The sequence below is a fragment of the Saccostrea cucullata genome, unplaced genomic scaffold, assembly GCF_032062105.1.
Source record: "Saccostrea cucullata isolate Sc308-1 unplaced genomic scaffold, CSIRO_AGI_Scuc_v1 ctg10798, whole genome shotgun sequence".
Classification (NCBI taxonomy): domain Eukaryota; kingdom Metazoa; phylum Mollusca; class Bivalvia; order Ostreida; family Ostreidae; genus Saccostrea; species Saccostrea cuccullata.
In genome coordinates, this window is record NW_026923898.1 from 1 (window position 1) to 22,848 (window position 22,848).

Consider the following 22,848-nt stretch of genomic DNA (forward strand, 5'->3'; position numbering starts at 1 on the left):
TCAAAGTTGCAGCTCAAATTGCTTTAAATTGTAAAGTATAAATATCAGTTTGTATTAAACTTTTTTATACACGCCCAAAATAAATATGAAATATTTTATTTGCATTAATCTGCTCAAAAATCAATGTCTTAATCTACGAAATTAAAATCTTACTGAAAGAAGCGGGAAAATTCTTTCAGCAAAAATGAATATACAGCAAAAAGCCTCCTAAGATAAAAATAAAATTGAGAATTCTGCTCACCGCACAGCTCAAAGAAAAGAACATTTAAATCTTGTTTATAATATCATGAATATATTACATGTATCTTGAAAAATGAATGCATGTATATAAATTTGGTCTCTGCGTTATTAAAGTGTATTTTTTGAGTTTAGTTGCATCCTTACTCCACTTTTATTTAAATGGGATATGAGTTGAATACATTTACCAAGACAAATTGTATTATAATTGATTCAGTTTTCCAATAAATTTTTTTCTTCTTCGATCAATGGACATTTTTCTCAGCTTTTTCGCCCCCCCCCCCTTTTTTTTAAACAGTTAAGCTCAATAACTTAATTGTTCATTAAACATATTAACTTCCCAAGTGTTCCTTTTGTGTACGGAAGATCCTTAAATTTTTAGTAAAGTAAAACGATTAAAAGAACAGTAAAGTGACTTACTTTAAATCCCGCTATCCTTTAGAATAAAAACTTTCTGTCCCGTCATCTAATAACAGACATTCAGAGGCTAAAATTTACATCTTATAATTCGGTCAGGATATTGAAAATACAAATAGCGTTTAACTGGGTCAGAAATACGTTAATTCCTTTCAATGTTGTCCAAAGAGGGATTAAATTGAGCACTAAAACTGTTCCGTTGCTACTGGCCACTTTCGAAAAGTTAAGAAAAATGTACAGTCCAGTGTCGCTCAAAAGGCACATGAATTTGAACTAAATGCATTAAAATGGAGATTTTTTTCACTTGTAAGAATTAACAAAACATTCAACATTAAAGGCTTTTTTTGTCCAAAAAAAAAAAATCACAGATTCTGTGATATAAATGTGAATTGTAATCGTCTTTTCATCACTAATTAATAAATAATTATATAATTAAGACCTTTTTAACTTTCCATATAGAGAAAAGTATATTTTGATTCTATGGGACAAATTGCAACATAACTGTATGTTGACAGCATGTTGAAAAATATTCGTATTATTGATAAAATACTAAAACGGTAAGTGAGGATTTCTTAATTATCTTAAAAATATCGTTTTTAATGGTAAGTTCTGACAGTAAAGTACCATAAAGAAGGTATCATAAATATACATGTACGATAATAACTTAGATAATTATCATCATGAGAAATATAATAAAAAAAAAATATTCGCAGAAAATGACAATTCGTTTTTTTTTTAATTATGAAATACTTCCAATAATTAGTTTTACACCCCGCGTACATGTACGCGTTTAACCCTTAATAGTGCATAATTCACTGCAATGTTCAGGCTTAATGGAAATTATTGCATTTATTGGAAGGAAAAATCAATAACATTCAATATGATTATTGCATTTATTGGAAGGAAAAATTAATAACATTCAATATGATTAATTCATATGTCTCTGGTCACACCACAAACAATTAATTAATTCCCATCTTAATCAACACAAAAGAAAACCTGTCAATGGAGAGAAAAAACGGGTTTGAACTTTGTGTAGATAAACTTGTACTTTTCTAGAAAATGAGCCTTTTATGAATTTTACACTTTTAATACCAAAGACCTTGAACTTGCTGGAATGACCTGGTCAAGGCCATGAGTTCATGGTATACTTAAGGTCATAAATGATCTGTCTCCCAACTTCAGGCTTCCAATGATTTTCAATTGCAAAGTTACAACAGAAAAGAATAAAGTGCCCCGCCACAGCATGATACGCCCGTCAAATATATTGTTAAATAATCATAAATTGGTTAAGGTGCAAGAAAATCAGATAACCTTGATTAACAGACTGACACAAATTTCAATGATCTAATTTCCATTTCTTATCATGTTTAAAATATTGTACATACATCCCTAAGAAACTTACAGTGTAGGGATTAATTATAACAAATAATACATATAATTCTAAACTGGCTGTGTTAGAACTTAACAAATATCCATCTGCAGCTTAAATTGTTTATTGCATATTTAATGGAATAATGGAAATGCTACAGTCTAATAAAAAAATCAAAAATAAATTATTCTTTAGACTATAAAATTCTAAGTGAGGCATGGTGACTGCAATTTGTTGCAAATATATAAAAATTGAAATGTACCCCGGTAATTTTATTTCAATGAACACATGTATAATTAGTTTTCATTATATTATACAATACTAATTTAGTTTTAATCATACATTAAACATCAATTTGTTTTAATTACATTACACCAATTGAAAGATCTTTATCTGGACTATAGCCATCAAGAACTCTTAATTAACACAAGCAACTATGAGGCCATTTCTTTTTGCCCAACTCCCAAGAGATAAATTAAGATGACAGCTGCATGATCAGAGATGCTCTTAGACTACCAGTTAGCTCCTGACAATAAATTCATTAATTTCTCTCTAATATGACAAGCAAATTTCTGCTATCAAAATTCTTCTTGACCAGTGCTTGATAATTATGCCCATGGACAAACTGAATTCCTCTCAAAACATTAACATTTGTTAAGATTGCTGTAAAGCATATAATGAAAAAATAAGTTTTTACTTGATTTAACATTTTTAAACAAGGATACAACTATATTTTTACATTTTTTAGGATTATGAAATTTAAAACTTTAAAGACTTAGTTTTTTTAAAAAAATCACTTAAACTAAAGGTCACAGTGACCTTGAAATAGGCCGTGACACACCTTCTACCTAAGATGCATAAACTGGCCAAGTTTGATGACTCTGAGTCTAATAGTTTTCTAGTTATGGGCCGGAAAGGATTTTTCCATATTTGGCTATAACTTCTTAATTAAAGGTCAGAGCGACCTACTTTTTGTGGGCGCGACACACCTTCTACCCAAGACGCATCAGATGACAAAGTTTGATAATCCTAGGCCTAATAGTATTAAAGTTATGAGCCGGAAACGAAAAAGCTAACAGACGGACAGACGGACGGACACGAAGCCTATAACATAATACGTCCTGTCTGAAGACGGGCGTATAATTATATTCAGTTTATCTTTCATGAACTTGACCTTGCTTGAATGATCTTGGATTAAATCATGACAAATCCCTGTACAAGGTGAAAGTCCAGACAATGGTTTTTTTTTTTTTTTGCTTTTCTGTCAGTGAATTTGAACTTTAGGAATACCTTGGGTGAAGGTCATGGCTTACTCCAGTGTAAAAAGCAATTACAGTGAAACCTGTCTAATCCGACATGCACCGGGAGACAAATTTTGTGTCAGAATAGACAGGGTGTCAGATTGCACAGTGTTAAAAACAAGGAAAATACTAGAATGGGAATTCACAGTGTGTCGGATTATTCAGGTGTCGGATTAGACAGTTTTCACTGTAATATCTGTCCAAGTATGAGCTGCTAATGATTCTTCAGATAAAATTTTTTTTCTTTTTCTGCAAGTGACCTTCAACTTTTCAGAATGACCTTGGTTCAAAGTCAAGACACATCTATGGATGATAAGCACTCACTGCACTTAAAACATAAATAAACCCCAAATAGAAAATATAATACATTTGGAGAGGAGGCCAGAATATTTTTTCCATGTCTGTTTTTAAGTTTGTTAAAATGTATCCTTTATACTCAAGAAATACCCTCTGCCAATTTTGAAAGACAAGAGGCCCACGGGCCTTATAGGTCACCTGAGGATCATGTAACAACTTTTGACAATTGAATTTATTTCGTGTTTTAAACCAGAGGCCATGAAATTCATAATTTTGAAAAAGGCACTATTGCTTATCATAATTATAACTTAGCATGCTTTTTCTAGTTACTTAATACCCAGACGTAGATCAGAGTAACAAAGAGAAAATCATTTTCACTTTATAACCAGTTATGCACCTCATCCCAAAAGAACCACTAACCCTGGGGCCATTTATTTCAAAATGTTGGAAATTTTATCATAAATTTTATTTCATAATAAATAGTTGATTAATACTAAAAAGCAGATTTTAAAGCATTAATTTATTTTCAGACTATGTAAACCCCCCATACCCCTGACCCAGGGGGGGGGGGGGGCATGAAACTAACCGTTTTGCTAGGTGCACCTTTTTTAATCAAAAATATATACAAAAAACGTATACGTAGATCATTGGCATAATTTAATACCCTGGGGCAAAAGAAAAGATTTTCAAAGAATTAATGTATTTTCACTATATAATCAAAAGAGCCCCCCCCCCCCTTCCTCCTACACCGAATCGCAAAACCCCTGACACATTGGCTATGAAATTCACAAATTTGGTTGAGGCGCCATTCTTGCTCATCATAACTATGTACTTTATGTTGTTTATTTAATATCCAGAAGCAGAAAAGAAGATTTTTAAAGAATAAATGCATTTTCATAATATAACCAATAGAGCTCAGCCTTAACACCAGAACCTCGACCCTGGGGCCATAAAATTCAAAATTGTGAAAGAGGCACTCTTCGTCATCATAACTATGTACTAAGTTAGTTTATTTAATACACAGGAACAGAGAAGAAGATTTTAAAAGAATTAATGCAATTTCACTATATAATTAATAGAGCCCCACCCTAGCACTAGAACCGCTGACCCTGGGGCCATAAAATTCACAAATCTGAATGAGGCACTCTTGCTCATCATAACTATGTACTTAGTTTGTTTATTTGATACCCAGGAGCAGAGAAGAAGATTTTCAAAGAATTAATGCAATTTCACTATATAATCAATGGAGCCCCGCCCCAGCACTAGAACCCCTGACCCTGGGGCCATAAAATTCACAAATCTGGATGAGGCACTCTTGCTCATCATAACTATGTACTTAGTTTGTTTATTTGATGACCAGGAGCAGAGAAGAAGATTTTCAAAGAATTAATGCATTTTCACTATATAATTAATAGAGCTTGCCCTAACATCAGAACCCCTGACCCTGGGGCCATAAAATTCACAAATCTGAAAGAGGCACTCTCAGACCTGTTTACTCATGTCGTCATCTCTCAGTATTTTTGATTAGATTTGTCCGTGAGATTTAACATTTGTCAGTAATATTTCGCTTTCCATTTTTTTAAAGTATATAAATAGAATAAAAACCTGCTTCATTGATAACTAAAACATGGTTGAATAACATGTTCTTTGTCATTTTTAAACCACAATATGTTTAACAACTCAAAATCACTGATGTGCTTGAAATTTTTTTTGTTGTGATAACATGTAAAAGGCGTGAAACTGAGACAGATCAAAACGATGATTGATTAATTGTATAATGACTTTCTCAAGATTTTTTTAACCACCTGCCGGTGGAGCTGCAAATTTTGTACATAACGCAGTACTTAAGGCCATCGAGCAGGGAAGGGTCTGTTTCGTGCTAGCACCTACTGCGGATGATATGGTCTGATCTGAAGGACCGGTATCCAGGTCGCACAAGTAGGATTCGAACCCTCGACGTAAGGAGCAAGTCCTTACTGCGCAGGCACTCTAACCAATGCGCCACGCGAGCGACCAGATCATAACGATTGATTGTCAATGATTGTTGTTGATTTCAGCAAAGTCGACATTCTATCAGCCATATTTCAACAGATCATAATGAAAACTAACTGCTATATCCCAAACAAACGTATTTCCGTATTTTCATAACAGCAAAACGTGAGACGTATTTTCGATTATATACCCGTAAAAAATACGGCGAAATCGTAAGAGTAAACAGCTCTGCACTCTTGCTCATCATAACTATGTACTTAGTTTGTTTATTTGATACCCAGGAGCAGAGAAGAAGATTTTCAAAGAATTAATGCAATTTCACTATATAATCAATAGAGCCCTGCCCTAGCACTAGAACCCCGACCCTGGGGCCATGAATTTCACAAATTTGGTAGAGGACTCAATGCTAATTACAATTATACCAACAGTTTGACTGCTTGATGTCTAGGAGTCGAGAAGAAGATTTTTAAAGATTGCACTAATTTTAGTGGTTTTGGCCCCACCCCTCAGGCCCCAGGGGGGTAGGGACCATGGAATTCACAATTTTTGTTCCCCTTCACCCATAGATGCTGTATGCCAAAATTGGTTGAAATAGGTTCAGTGGTTTCAGAGAAGAAGCTGAAAATGTTCAAATGTTAACACACGACATACGACGCACGACGACGGACGAAAACCGAGAGCAATAGGTCACCTGAGTTTACTGAGGTGACTTTAAAAAAAAATGCACTGCGTTTCTGAATAAGTTAACACTGTTAAAATTTAAATATATAAGAAAGAACTGTAATAAATTTGATAGCCATGTGATCTTTAAATGCATAAATACAAATGAAAATGACATGCATTAACTTTTATTCACAACACCTTCCCAGGTCAACATTTTAATTTCTTATTTTTGGGTTCATCCATTTCCTCTAACCATTCATCATCATCAAATAAAAGATCGTCTTCAATATTGTCTATCACAGAGTCCTTAGAAACAGAAGACGTTCCTGGTTTGGAATCTGAACTGTCTTTTTTAGCACCAAAGTAATTAAATAAGGACTGCTCTGATTTGGGCTTCACTGGCTTAACTGACACTGAAAAAAAAACATTCAAATAATTCAAGAACAAAACATTTTTTTATCTAATATAATGAATTTCCACAATTTTGTTTTTTGGAAAGTGAGAAAAAAAAACTGCAAAATAAAATTAACTGCAGAGTAGCTTTATCTTAACAAGAGGCCCACGGGCCTTATAGGTCACCTGAGCATAATGCAACAACTTTCCAGTTACAGTGTACTGAATTTGATTCATGTTTTAAGCCAGATGCTATATGGCATTCACAATTTTGAAAGGGCACCATTGATCATCATAACAATAAACTTAGCAGTTGCTTAGCTTGGTTACTAAATACCCATACGCAGGGTAGGGGAACAAAAATGCACTCCAACTAATCAGTAATATTCATCAATAATCAGTAGTGCCCCTAACACTCTGACATAAACCCCTGACCCTAGGTTGCACAAATTTTTAAAAGGCACCCTTAAAATTGCCTATCAAAAAGTAAATAAATGTTTTATAAATACAAAGGACCAGATTTCAAACAATTAATTCATTTTCAGTATATAAGTAGAGCCCCCCCCCACCCCACCCCTGACCCTGGGGCCTTGAAATTCACAATTCTGCAAGATTAGGGCCCTTGCTCATCATAACTATATAGGTAGTTCATCTGCTTCATACCCAGAGACAGAGAAGAAAATTTTCAAATATTTAATGTATTTTCACTATATAATCAATAGAGCCCCACCCTAACACCAGAACCCCAGACCCTGGGGCAATGAAATTCATAATTTTAGAAGAGGCATTCTTGCTCATCATAACTATGCACTTACTTAGTTTATTTAATACCTAGGAGCAGAGAAGGAGATTTTCAAAGAATTTATGTATTTTCACTTTATGATCAATAAAGCCCCTCCCCCCCCCCCCCCCCCCCCCCTCTCCCCCCCCCCCCCCCCCCCCCGCACCAGAAACATTGACGCTGGGGCCATTAAATTCACAATTTTTGTAGAGGCACTCTTGCTCATCATAACTATGCACTTAGTTAGTTTATTTAATACCTAGGAGCAGAGAAAAAGATTTTCAAAGAATTCATGTATTTTCACCATATGATCAATAGAGCCCCCCCCCCCCCCCTCAACACCAGAACCCTTGACCCTGGGGCCATAAAATTCAAAATTTGGTTGAGGCACTCTTGCTCATCATCACTATGCACCTAGTTAGTTTATTTAAAACCTAGGAGCAAAGAAAAAGATTTTCAAAGAATTCATGTAATTTCACTATATATTCAATAGAGCCCCGCCCCAACACCAGAACCCTTGATGATAGGGCCATTAAATTCACAATTTTGGTTGAGGCATACTTACTCATCATAACTATGCACTTAGTTAGTTTATATAATACCTAGGAGCAGAGAAGAAGATTTTCTAAGGAATTCAAATATTTTCACTATATAATCATTATAGCCCCTCCCCCCCCCCCCCCACACCAGAACCCTTGACCCTGGGGCCATCAAATTCACAATCTTGGTTGAGGAACACTTGCTTATCATAACTATGTACTTAGTTATTTTATTTAATACCTAGGAGCAGAGAAGAAGATTTTCAAAGAATTCATGTATTTTCACTTTATGAACAATAAAGTCCTCCCCCCTCCCCACCAGAACCATTGATGCTGGGGACATAAAATTCACAATTTTTGTAGAGGCACTCTTGCTCATCATAACTATGCACTTAGTTAGTTTATTTAATATCTAGGAGCAGAGAAGATTTTCAAAGAATTCATGTAATTTCACTATATAATCAATAGAGCCCCCCCCCCCAACACCAGAACCCTTGACCCTGGGGCCATAAAATTCACAATTTTGGTAGAGGCACTCTTGCTCATCATAACTATTTACTTACTTGGTTTATTTAATACCCAGGGGCAGAGAAGAAGATTTTCAAAGAAATCATGTATTTTTACTATATAATCAATAGAGCCCCACCCTAACACCAGAACCCCTGACCCTGGGGCCATAAAATTCACAATTTGGTAGAGGCACTCTTGCTCATCATAACTATGTACTTAGTTGGTTTATTTAATATCCAGGAGCAGAGAAGATTTTCAAAGAAATAATGCATTTTCACTATATACTTATTTAGCCCCGCCCTAGCACTAGAACCCCTGACCCCAGGGTCATGAATTTCACAATTTCGGTAGAGGACTCAATGCTGATTACAAATACAGTACCGACCAGACCCAACCTGACACCAAAGCAGTCCCAGAAAGCAGTCCCCGGGACTGCTTTGGGACCGCTCTGGGACTGCTGTGGGACTGCTCTGGGACCGCTATGGGACTGCTCTGGGACTGCTATGAAAAGCAGTCCCAGCAGTCCCAGCTGCCCCTGGGACTGCTTTCTGGGACTGCTTTGTTCACTCATGTGTGAAAAAGGTTCTGAGTGACATGATAGCTCCGCCCCTTGTGTATTCTGAATTTGCAGGCTGCCTGTTGTTTTGTTTACTTGCAGCAGAGAGGAGTTTAAACTGTTTTAATTAATAAGCAAGGATTTCTTACATTCTTTTAATAAGTAGAGATTATTACAGTTAATTCATATTTTCAGGGACTGTATACTTACGGTACACAAATTAATGTGTACTAAGAATAAATCAAAAAAAAAATAAAGTTGATAAATAAGGAATTCATGAGAAAATTTTTATCCCTAAATATAAACTACAAGTTCATGAGAAGAAATAGCTACATGTGGGCCTTTTTTAATTATTTAATGTTAAATTTTAATACGTACTCAAAATTTGCATTGGTACTATAAAAAAATAATCATTACAGTTAGATATAAGATTTTTTAAAAATGCTACACATTTTATAAGGACCACGCTAAAAAAAGAGTATTCCATGTAAACCTCAAAGAAAACCCAATAATTTATTAAATGACCATGAAATAAAATTATTCTACCTTTCTCCCGTAACATAAACTATGTGAATAATCATTAGGGAATTAATGAATAACCGGTAGCTTTTAATTAATAAACAAGTTATTAAAAGAGTATACTTATTTTTAAAATAAAAATGAAAATACTGGGAATTGTGATTTATTTCTCTTTTGTTTTGCTAGTGTTTACCTGGCCGTTTAATGTTTATAAGATGGTATCAACACCCATTGTTTCAATCGCCTTTGGGCAGAAAAATCGATACATGTGATTTGGGTATTTGTATCAGTGTTACACATCATTGAACATGCTGGTAAACAATGACCCTAACTTCAATTTATCTAATGCGAAAAAAATGTGATAAATGAAATGTGTATAAACTTCTTGGGGATTAATTAATTTTGAACATAATCTGAAGCTTCCATTCTGGTGATTTACAGATGTACACTCTAACATTTACAAATAAAACACTAAAACTGAATTTTATAGAACTAGGCATTAATGATAATTAAACTGACATGTCAGTAAAATAATCATGACTGAAAAATAATACTTGGCAAAATTAGCAAAGATCGAATTTTTTTAAAAGCCCCAATACTTAAGAAAACTCTAACTTTAAAATATCCCGATACTAAGTCAAAATTGGCCATATAATAATAAGATCTATTCAAAGCCTCTTCTGGTGGAAAATAATTAATTCATGTTTAATTTTCTTTATAAAAAAATTAATATGGGAACAAGTATCAATCACAGAAGAATTATTAATATACCAAAGAATTGTGTAAAATATTCATGTTCAGTGTTATTGATATGTATATACATGTAAATGTGAAAGCCTTCTTCCTCCAATAAATATTAAATTATTTCAATTTTTATGCGCGTACATGTTCTGTTCATAAATGACCTTCGCGTACATGTAAGGATTCCTGGCCAACTACCCAGAATCAATTTCTATTGCCTTTTATAGTTCCATTGTTTATTGGAAATCTCATTTCTGAGTTAGCTCCGCCCATTAAATTAATAAACCCCGCCCACTGGGACTGCTGGGACTGCTTTCTGGGACTGCTGGGACTGCTCTCTGGGACCGCTGGGACTGCTGGGACCGCTCTGGGACTTCTGTGGGACCGCCCTGGGACCGCTGTGGGACTGCTCTGGGACCGCTGTGGGACTGCTTTAGCAGTCCCAGAAAGCAGTCCCCGGGACTGCTCTGGGACTGCTTTGTGTCAGGTTGGGTCTGGTCGGTACTGTATGCAAATAGTTTGACTGCTTGATGTCCAGGAGTAAAGAAGAAGATTTTTAAAGATTGCATTAATTTTAGTGGTTTTGGCCCCACCCCTCAGGCCCCAGGGGGGCAGAGATCATGAAATTCACAATTTTTGTCCCCCTTCACCCATAGATGCTTTGTGCCAAATTTGGTTAAAATTGGTTCAGTGGTTGCAGAGAAGAAGCTGAAAATGTTCAAATGTTAACACACGACGCACGACGACAGACGAAAACGGATAGCAATAGGTCACCCGAGTTTACTCAGGTGACCTAAAAATGTTGATCTGTGCAAAAAATGTAAAATTTGTTCAGACAGTCTGACATCTTATTAGAATAATACCATTACCAATCGACAGTTAGAATTACTTTCACCTACATTTAGAGTCTCTTGAGTTTTGATTGGTCAGTTTCTGATTTGTTTCTTGATTTTTATTGGATGATTTTTCATCCGCAGGTTTTGATTGGTTGTCTTCTTCAAGTGATGTCTCCAGAACACTCTCCTCCATAAAACTCTCCTCAAAGAACTGCATCAAGTCTGTCTGTTTGGAATCCTGCAAAATTAATATGTACATTCCAACTGTGTTTACACACCAAGAACATGACAAAATTTAAATCACAAGAAATGAGAGAACATTTTCTCAACAAAGTTATGGTTAGCTCAGGTGCTTTTTTTCAGGTTTTACTTCAACTATAATTTTCCTTATTTATACAGTTAAAGTTTTAATGTAATGTTATTACATGTAAAGTATAACAGTGCTTGCTTTATGTAATTATTTGATGTAATTATTACAGTTATATGTTTGGTGTCTGCAGCAGAGAAGTCTTCTTTACTGAGCCCTGCCTTGCTCAGCACTTCTAATTTCTTTTGCACAAGTGGCCTAATAATAAAAGAAACAGATTCTGTGAACACCATACCTCAAGTAGCAATATCCCCCTTCCCAAAAATAACAATCATTTTTGTAATGCACACATAACACTGATAGTAATAAACTGCACATGTATGTACACCAACAAAGTCAATGTAAAGCATAAATAAACATAAACCCTTAAATGAGCTCTGAAATTTCATTTTGAAATAGTGTAAGTCCTTAAACCCATTACAAAATTAGGGGGCTTATACATTTACATTCTGGTACACTTTATATATTTATATCAATTCCAATTTTGCAAAGAATAAATTACTGGGATGGAAGATAAGCTTTATATGAATAGTTACCAGACGTGGTCATCAGCAGTCCCCCTGGCCACCAGATAGTGGACATTGACCATGTCTCTTTGTCCCATCCTGTGTGCCCTGTCCTCAGCCTGCACCAAAATCTGTGACCCAAACAATATTAATACAGTAAGATGATCTAGATATCATTGCTTCCATGGATATTTGCCAGACTTAACAAAATTCTAGATTACACAACATAAAGAATGTCAGAGTTTACTAAAGGGTATTTAAAGTTTACATTGTAATAGACAAGAACATCTTAATTAAACAAGTTTCACCATAATGAATTACATGGAATGCCATTGCATTTTTAAAATGCAGTTAATTAATAATGCAATAAGATCTTTCTAGTCAAATAGATTTATTTAATATTGTGAAATCACTTAGCTGAACCAGGATCACCATTTTTGTACCATAAAATTAAACAAATTCACAGAAAAAAGGGTTTTATGGACATTTAACATATTCAGCTGGACTTAAAATAATAAAATAGCACAATTTACCCCAGGGTTCCAGAAAAGTTCTCCAAACACCACAAGACTTGCAGCTGACAGGTTAAGACCAGCATTGGCAGCACAAATAGACAAAATGGCTACTCGAATTGAGTCCTTTGTCTGAAATTTCTTACAGAAGAAGTTTCTTTGTTCTGGCGTGGTTTTTCCATCAATTCTGATGTAACCTTTCTCTATCTGCCAAAATATAAATGTTAACAAAGATAAAAATAACATTTGCAATTTTATAAATTAGACTCCTATTTTAATATCTGATGCCTTTTAAATATTTCACATGGAGATAATTCAGCAGACAACAAAATGTAAGGTTTTTTAAGACACTGTACTGTTCAAAGTAAAATAAATGTCCTCATATAAATATTTTGGGAGCTAAGAAGAAACTGTACTGTTCAGACAAAGTATAAATAAATGTCATGATATAAAACAAATTTTTTGCGGAAGTTGTTGCCACCTCCCCTTTTTTTATTAAGTATTTACATATTCCCTTGTGTATTTTCACCTTTGATTCCACAGCGGTTTCTATGGCATCCAAAACTTCCTGGTGATGAGCAAAGATCAAAAACTTTTTGTCTGAATCCAACAAGTCCAAAACATAGTCTCTGTAAATAAGGAAACAAATTATCATTCAATTTAAAACCCTTTCTGAGATAACTACAAGGCTTTATTAGTTATCCAGGTTCAATCAAGGGTGTACGGGGATTTACCCCAGGTTTTATTCCCTACACCCTAAGGCCAAAGGGTGTATGGAATACAACCTGTGGTAATTCAAGGTTCACCCTTGATAGGACCTGGATAACGAATTTATTTCCCATGTACCCAAATAATTCTTCATAAAACTCTGTATCAAACTATCGATGTATGATTTACAACGTCCTACAGTGTATATAGTGACGTCATGTTATTTGGTTGTTATCATAGAGAAAGTATGCATTGTGACGTCACATTTTATTTACACCCGATTTAAGTCGGGTTCACTGATATTTACATCCGACTTTGTAACCAATCAAAGCTCGTGTTACAAGCTACACAGGAAATAATGTGTTTTACTCTAGAAGGGCTGCAGAGCAAAAAAATTATCCTAACGTCGCAGGTTTCAATCCCCAAGGATGCCAAAAGATAAAAAATATTTCTGTTTCCTAGCCAAAATTGGTTAAAATTGCATCCGCTGTTCCAGGGATGAAGATGTTGATGGACGTTGAAAGATTAAAACAAATAGCATCAGGTCACTCTAGTCACTCTCATGACCTTAAAAAGGTCATCTGACATTTCATTCAATAGAATAACTTGAAATATTTACTTTTTACTTTTGCCTGAGAGTAGTGCTGCAGTAAGAGCATTTGATCAAGTCGCAAAGCAAGAGGTTTGGTCCTTATGGAGCAGGTTCAAATCCCATTGTGAGATGTGGAGACTGGTCCTTTGAATCAGACAGTATAAACAGATGTCCCTTGTCCTAGTAGGTGCTGGCACAAAAAACACTCCTAACTGCTCAATGGAACCAAGTGCTATTTTAGCTTACGTCAAAATTTGCAGCTCTCCACCAGCAAGTGGTGGCATCTCCATATGAGTGAAAAATTCTCAGGAGGGAATTTACATACAAACAACTTTTGCCTGCATATAGAGATCAGATCTTACTTGATAGCTTTAATTTTGGCTGCCCCTGTATGATGGAAATACTCCAAAAGAGCTCCTCTTCTTTCCATTCCCTGTATAAAAATTATAACATAATGAAAACATATTCATTGTCTCATTTGAGTATTAAAAGGTGATACATACATGTATGTAGGATAGCGCAATGGCAAATGCTTATAATAATGGGAGACCAGAAGTTTCTGTCCAGACTGTAGCTCTACTTTGGACTTATAGGAAGAGAAAAGTAGCAGTTGGGACTTGAAACTGGTCTCTGGCCTGTAGAGCTAAAAACAAGCATTCAATGTAGCCTTGTACAGGCGCGTAGCATCGTTTTTGAAAGTGGGGGGGGGGGGCCAACCAGAGAAATTTTTTTTATCTTACCTGTAAAAGTTGACAAACAAAAAAAAAAACTTTTTTCTAGGCCAACTTCCTTTCACTTCCAATTTTTTTGCACATACCACTATATTTTCCTTCATATCATTATACTGTGGTAAGAAGTGGGGGGGCCAAACAACCTTACAATGGACATTTTCAATAGTAAAGGTAAAGTTGGGAAAAAAAGTGGGGGGGGGGGGGGTAGGCCCCCCTGTTGCTACGCCCCTGTTGTAATGAAGATGTATCTTACTTTGAGAGATTTGAGCTCCATGGTCTTGCTCTGTTGCTCCATTTGTTTGGTGGTCTTTACGGACCCGGGATCTAACAGCACCATCTGTCTCACCTTGTCTGGTAACTGGGTCAGCACATCCTTCTTCAATCTCCTGAAACACACCCAAGAACATAAAAATCTAATGCAAAACTGTATTTTAGCAATCTCAGCACCCTTGCTTATAATGCCTAAATTACATCCTTGCCAAGAATTCTGCTTATAAGGTATTTTACTAAGTAAATATACTGTAAACCAACTTTTATTCGCGACGACTTTATTTCGCGATTTACCGGGAATAAACTAGTTCATGACGATTAATTTTCGCGATCAAGCCGATTTTGGATATGTTGTTAATAGGCATATAGACTTTGGATCTGTTCGCGGTAAAAAAAATTCGCGATGACGAAACTCTTGCGAACTTCGCGAAAATTTCTCGCAAGCGAATAAAAGTTGGTTTACAGTACCTATACCATTCTTTTAAAATAAGACATCATTCTAGACTGACCTGATCATAATGCTTTCTTCCAACAGAATTTGTAGCTCCTCCATGTTGGAAGATCCCGAGAAATCCCAACCCCAAGGATTCTGAAAATAAAGACAATAGTAGAGTCAATACTTTCCTCTCGCCTTACTTTTTAATGTATCCTATAAAATATCCAATTTCTATTAATTTAAATATTAAATTTTTTAAAAAAATTTCACTTAGAATAAGTATCATTTATGATAATTAAGCTACAGCTAAAATTTACTACCCACCTTTTTCCCATCACAGTAGCGAACCCCAAAATCCTGGTACTGAAACATATAGGGCTTGATTGCACAGATCTGGGTGTAAAGTTCCTGGGGCCGAGATAGTGCAGGAGTTCCACTCAAAAGGATCACACGTTTAGAGGCCTACAATAAAAAGTAATAAATCAACAATGAAATTGAATTAAATGTCATTTTTATACATTTAAGTATAAATTCATGCCTATTAATACATTATGCAGCAGAGCTCCAGGAATCTAAAGTTGAGTTCTTTTTGCAAAGTAAAGACACAACTTTATTACATTTTTAACCATGAAATACTGTAATTTATACATTGAATAAAAATGATATCCTGTCACAGTGTGAAAAGATATCAAAATGATATCCTGTCACAGTGTGACGAATATCAAAAGTGCGGGAAAACTCTCGATTTCCCTTTCCATAGCAAAGATTGCTGTAAGAAAAATCTTTTTTGAGCTAATATAAGATAGATGGAAATAAATAAACCATTCTAACAGCGAATAAAACTGTCAAAATAACGAAAATTATGTTGCTAAATCCATGTTTACAGTGTTTTCACCTCACATAGCTATGACGTCTCAACCGCTCAACTATGACGCCATGTAGCCTATTACTGTATTCCATAAAGACAGAGGCAAAGGAAAAATTAAAGATTTTTTTTTTAACGTAATAAACAGAAAATTCAGTGTTTTGTAGTTGAATATGACAGGATTTTTTGATATTTTCACTCGTGCTTCGCACACTTATAAAATATAAAAAAAATCCTGTCCCACTTTAAATAAATTCCATATTCAACTACAAAACATTGAATATCCTCTATTATTTTCATACCTTTCAAAAAAGCAAGAGAATTTCAAAAATCTGAAAAATTCATAAACCCAGAAATTTCTTTCCAGAACACATGTTTCAGAATTACAAAGGCTCCACTGAAACACAGTTTTGATGTCACAACGAAGCTACTGAGATGTAAATTAATGAAAATGTATTGATATAAAAGGACAGCTTGAAACAAGTTTTACAGTAAGAGAACTGAGAAGGTTTACTCTGCACTTTTTATTAAACCTACCTTAAGAATTGGCATGGCTGCTTTACATCTTGCTGTTTTGAAATTCTTTAACAAGTGGCATTCATCCTAATTAAGACATGTAAAAATGCAAATGAATTCATAATAAAGTTATATTTCAATAATATACTTTGAAAGTAAACGTGTATTTGAATCTGAATGAATTATGCATTTTAATAAGGCTACAGTATAAATTACCAAAATCCATTTTACTTCAATTTAGTTTTGGTCCATGAATGTATTCGTTTGTAATTAAGAGTTATTGCCCTTTATCCAGAGTGCAGCATATTATTATACATGTACACAGTCACGTAAGTCATCAAGTTGAATTTTCTGTTGTGACCTGTACAATTTTTTTTTTTTTTTTTTTGCATTTTACATATGTACACTTTTATTGCAGATTTATGTGTGCATGTTAATGATATTCAAGGCTATGAAGTTAGCAATGTGCTAAAATAATCGTCATATTGCAATTTAACTTGTTAAGCTAACAGCACATCGAAAGTCCCCTACTTACACTAAATTTGTAATGTAGCATTTTATGCTTTAAATGATTAAAAAATACATGTACATTTAAATGAGCTAGAATTCAATAAGGGAAATGTTTAAAGGTCAAATATCAAGGAAATAGATATACTTGTATATAATATATGTTGTAAACAATGGTTAAAAAGAAGGAATTACAAATTTCATTTAATTTTAAACCTCGTTGTTTTCTTTATTTACCTGTTCAAATATCGCTAAAAATAACGTTCGTCAATAGAGTTACTTCCCCTTTTTATGACGTCATTAGAGACACTCGACAAAATCTAGTTACATAAGTACAGTAAAAAGTGCTATTGATTATCTAAAATTATGGCAAATTTTGGGGAACAGAAATGTTGATATATCAGAGTTATGCGTAGATCTGTCTGTGAAGAATAGGCTTTGTATATTTGAGTCAAGGAAGTACGCAAATTGATTATTCTTCTTTGACCGATTCTGTTTTGTCCGAAGCCGGTAAGGGTGAAAGTGGAAATTAAAATAACACAACTGACAAGGGATCATCGCAGAAGCTAACGAATGTACATACATGTAATTTGTTTTTAATGCCTTTTACTGAGTGTGCTCAATATTTCTGCAAAAAATATTTAACTGCGGAAAATTGATTTTATGTGTTGTTTCTTATTCATCATATAGGACCAGGACTTTTACATAGTGAAAAAGTATAGAATTCTTTTTTTTACATTGCATAGCCGTTTGAACTGGGCACACGGCGATTTTTTTTATGTTAAGTGTACTATAATGAACAATGAACGGAACAACAGAAATTACGTCATCGTCGGATATATATCATCCGTGGGAATCCGAAGATGTAGCTATCACAGGTGCTTGGAACCCCCCCCCCCCTCGGTTGTTCCGTACCCCATTGGGTTTTTTTACTTTAAAATAATATTTTCCTGTGATATATTCATAAAGTATTACAACCTAAAAATCCAAAATTTAAGGGGAAAGAAGGCTAGTTTAAGCCTTTTATAAATTCATACCCTCTGATACTAAAACAGAACGTTCTATGTAGTATCAGAGGGTATGAATTTTCCCCGTCCCTAAGCACCTGTGGTAACTAAACATTTGTCTGGAACCTTTTTAATTTATGCGTAACAAGTAATTTTGATTTGCCCCCCCCTCCCGAAGTAACATTTCTTTGTTGTCCCCCTCAACGAATATTAATTGCTTCATACAGGCCTGAAAATCTTTGTCACATACTAGTATTTAAACGCTTTCATTCTAAAAATATTTTAATATGCATTATTTCACCCTAATTTAGTTTAGATAAAAGAAAACAAAACTATTTTAAGTATTCATTCTGATTTCATATGCTCTTGTGGTAACTATTTCAAGACGCCAGCACAAGAGAAAATAGAGTGCTGGAGGAAAACAAATCTCCGGGCAGAAAATTGAGGAACAATCACTTGTGTGCATGAACACTGAGGTTTTATTGTTTGAATAAATATGTAATGGAAACAATTTTAATATAAAAATTTTCTAGAAAAAGGACAACTGGAAGTAAATGAATGCATTCTTAAGTAAGTATTTTCGGAAACATATATCATGCGCGGATTTAGAGGGGGGATTTCGGGACATCCCCATTCCAACTGAGATTTTTTAGACACGATAACTTGGCAGATAATAAATTCCTTGTCTCTACCACCACACCTTCCATTTTTTGTCAGTCAAGTTTTGGAGATTGTTCCTTCACAGTATATGAAAATAGCTAGTTTTTACTCCAGCATGGTAGAGGTTTACGCCGAAATACATGTACTTTTGACTTGGCGCCGCGTAATGTTCAGTCATATAATTATATATACCGAGTGCATGCTCTAATGTAAAGGGCCAATCTCTAAAACTTGACAAAAGCGGAAAATAATATAAAATATCGAAGTATTGGTTTGACGGACAAGGAATTCAGGTATATTTTGCTTAGTTTTATTTTCAGTAGGGGGGAAGGGGCAAAGTACATGAACCAATCGTCAGGTACTTGTGATCTTGTTGAGTACTGTAACAAGAATTCAAGAAAAAAAAACTTTCCCTAAAATCTGTATTGTGGCTATAAATACCTAAACTGTCAAATTGAAAAATGCAATTTAAATTTGAAATAAAACCGAGAAATTCGTGAGATAATTTATAATTAATTAAAATGTAGCCTAAACTGGTCTATGTAAAATGTCGCACATATTTATAGTGTTTCGTGTTTACTGGGCTCAAAACCATCTCTTTTTAAATTGAATGTCCATATTTCCCTCAATTTCAGGTGCGTAAGAATTTAAATATATTCTCATGTCTTGTTCCGACTTATTGGTACAGTTAAAAGCCCACATGGCAACATCTCGCAAACAATAATGTTCCAATCACGGCAATATAGCATGCACTTCCTATTTCACGCTGTCTCTGATGACGTCACGCAACAAGGGAGATAAGCGATTTACAATAAATGATCCACTTGTCACACAGGTAAGTTTAAACGACTATTAGTGATGGAAATTAGTGACAAAAAAATAAATAGACCCCAGAATGTCATTCACATTGCTCCAGAGGCTGAAAATAATGAATAATTATGAATTTTCACAAAAATATTATACTTGACCTTTAAATTGTACTTATACCAACTTTCAAACTGAGTGTAAAATTTCATATCATCACACGATTTAACCTAAAATAGTTTTCCATCTTGAGATATTTACCATGATGACAACATTGAAGTTCTTCTCTAGGAGTTCCTTGGCTTTCTTGGCCATGAGTTCGTAACTAAGGATGCAGACCTTGTGACCTGATAGGCTACATTTCCCTGTCATGGCAACGTAAACTTCCTGTGGATCCAGACTGGGTACCCAGCGCTCTAGTTGCTAAAATTATAAAAAGCAAATTACAAAGAAGTGTAACAGATTTAAGGAGATTTTTTTCCCTCAATGCGTAATTACCATTTAAAAATTATTTTTTTAGTTTTATAAAAAGTAAAAAAAAAATAATTGTTTTAAAGCACACAACTCAATGTACTAAGATAGGTATTTTCAGTCTGTGTTTATATCAACATATTTCAAATGGACCTTGGATCTTTCGAAAGAATATTAGTTCAATTAATTTGGGGCTTGATTATGACATTTTGGAATGCACTTATGCACTTGGAGAAAAAGTGTGAAAAAACAAAACTACACCTGCTCTAGCAAGACTTTCAGCTCAGAGATTAGGAAAATCATTGCTATTACAAATACTACAGCTAATTAACAGAAGATCTCAAAATATATGATTATATGATCCTTTGTATGGACATGACACCTCTAGAATTATCGCTAGGGAACACAATTTCAGACTTCTCTTTTTTTTTTTTAGAGCAAATTGTTTTGTTCCAGCTATATCAAATACAAATTCAGCCAAAGTAACATTGATGATCCACACAGAACAGCCACATACCTGAGCCCAGTCAAATCTGACGGAGGAGGGAACCACAATGAGGAGGGGCCACTCATTCCTATAGTAACACGCTAAACAGATCGCCTGGATCGTCTTACCCAAACCCATGTCATCAGCTATCAGAACTCGACCTTGTTTGTGGACTCCAAAACTGAAAAAGGTCAAAATTTCAAACTTCCTGATTAAAGAAAAGATTGATCTGATACATTTACATGTTCTTATTACTGTGAATTAAGGCATGACTTGTCCGTAAGTTGTTGCCAAAATTTCAGTTGTATTTTTGGTGGTTTTTTTTTTCATAAAATAACCTTTATCATTGATAGATTGACCTCAGAATTTATATAGGACTGGTGTTTGTTTATCTGAACTTCTTTCCTCTTCAAGGGCTGGGCCTTAAAGGGCAATTGAAGAAAATACATATCCACTAAAAATAATTGATGTATTGGACAGAAAAATAACATATTCTGGTACTGACTTAAAAAAAAATCAAATTCTTTGAAATACATACTCAACACCTTCTCTCTGGAAAGGCAGTAAAGAGTTGACGAGACTTTGATCCAGATTGTCCAGATTGGCAGTTGGGATTTCTCTCTGTCGGGGTAGATGCCCTTAAGTTGCTGCTGGAAGGTTGAGAGTATGGCCTGAGGAAGGGTAACTAGCTTGACCTGAGGACTCATGGACCTCATCGCTGCAACTATAAAACACAGGGACGTGAAGCAAAATTTTAAATATGACAAAGGGAGATGCCAAAACAAAATACAGATTTTGCTTGTCATGTGTAGTCCATCGTTACAGTAAATATTTACTTTTCGTACCTTGATTTTAAATGTAATGTGTACACAAAAATCATGTACATGCAATCCAAATATACATGTACATACATGAATGTTCATAGGTAACTTTCAATAACCATGATAACCATTAGCCATGATCACATTGTTTATATCAAACAAAATTGCTGGTAGGATGTTTTCAAATGGAACAAAGAAAATATTGATGACCAAAAGACAGAAAATGAAGTTAAAATAAAATCCTTGAAAAGTTATTTCTGGTGGGTTAATCATGCAAGAATTTAATCCCAACCACCCACCCACCCCCCCACCCACCCCAAACTCCTAGCCTCTTTAACAAAGGTCAAGTGCTGTAAGAAACTTACCAAGCTTATGGTAATCCTCTAACTTAAAGGACCACTTCCTGGTAACAGCATCTACACAATTCAAAAAAGATTTTAATATAGATTAGAGCTACACTATATAAACCAAGATAAATTAATTCATCAAAATAATTCTTTTTCTAAGAAATTGAAAGTTTGTTAATCTTTAACCTGTAATTAAATATGTATTTCAAATGTCAGAAAAATCCTTAATATTTTCAGAAACTTTTCATTGATAATCATGATAATGCTTACTTACTTTATTTTTAATACAATACTCACCATATTTTTTGGTTGCAATGGTTTTAAACAAGTCAATGAGGGGTGGGTAATACCCTGCGGTGACCTCAAACCTCTCTCTGGAGATCAGGAGACATTTGGCAGTGGTCCCTCCCCCCAGGGTGGTCTGTGTGGATCCCCCCGACGAAGCAATACACTCTGTGATCTTGGCTAACTTTTCCTCGGAAGCATCTTGACTGGACCCTTGCGACACAGGCTTATTGAATTTCGACTGATTTCCCTGTGTCTTAAATTTATTTGCTAGTCCTGTGTTTGAGGCATTAGTCTTGTTATTGTTTGAGTCTCCAGTGTTATTAGATCTCGAGTAACTATTACATGGAATCCCACTTTTCACAGTGTTTTTATTTTGTCCTAGAGCAACGGGGTCCTTGTATGAGTCCGCTAGTCTCTGCTTAACAGAATTAGGGGCACATGTTTGTTGATTATAAAATGTACTAGATGAGCTAGTCATCTGGGATGTAGTACCGTTCCTTTCATTTCCTGTGGAATTGTTCACAGATTTAAACTGACAATCTTTCACTGGACTATGTTTTTCAGCTCGAAGAGCCAGAGCTCTTTGCCTATTCTCTTCAATTCGCTGTTTTTGATTTTGAATACCGCATTTTACTGGACTTCGTTTTTCAGCCCTTTTAGCCAGAGCTTTTCTTTTATTTTCCTCGATTCGCCTCTTTTGTTCTTCAGTTAAAGATGACATGTCTCTTTATTCAATGAAGAAATACACAAATTATTACTCCATTTCACATTTCAATAGGATAGTAGTAATCTGAAAGTA

The 22,848-nt window shown here is 34.8% G+C and overlaps 1 protein-coding gene across 1 annotated transcript; it reads right to left on the bottom strand.

Moving 5' to 3' along the window:
- Positions 1-6,432: 6,432 nt before the first annotated feature.
- LOC134265217 (SWI/SNF-related matrix-associated actin-dependent regulator of chromatin subfamily A-like protein 1) lies at positions 6,433-22,797 on the bottom strand. The gene is given in 17 exon segments (XM_062747469.1): positions 6,433-6,692; positions 11,218-11,392; positions 11,632-11,719; positions 12,058-12,158; positions 12,561-12,746; positions 13,069-13,168; positions 14,202-14,272; positions 14,824-14,956; positions 15,350-15,429; positions 15,601-15,738; positions 16,679-16,744; positions 19,897-20,058; positions 20,624-20,774; positions 21,132-21,214; positions 21,217-21,317; positions 21,780-21,830; positions 22,059-22,797. Coding segments are annotated over 17 exon segments (2,604 nt in total). The 5' UTR covers positions 22,771-22,797; the 3' UTR covers positions 6,433-6,486.
- Positions 22,798-22,848: the final 51 nt, after the last annotated feature.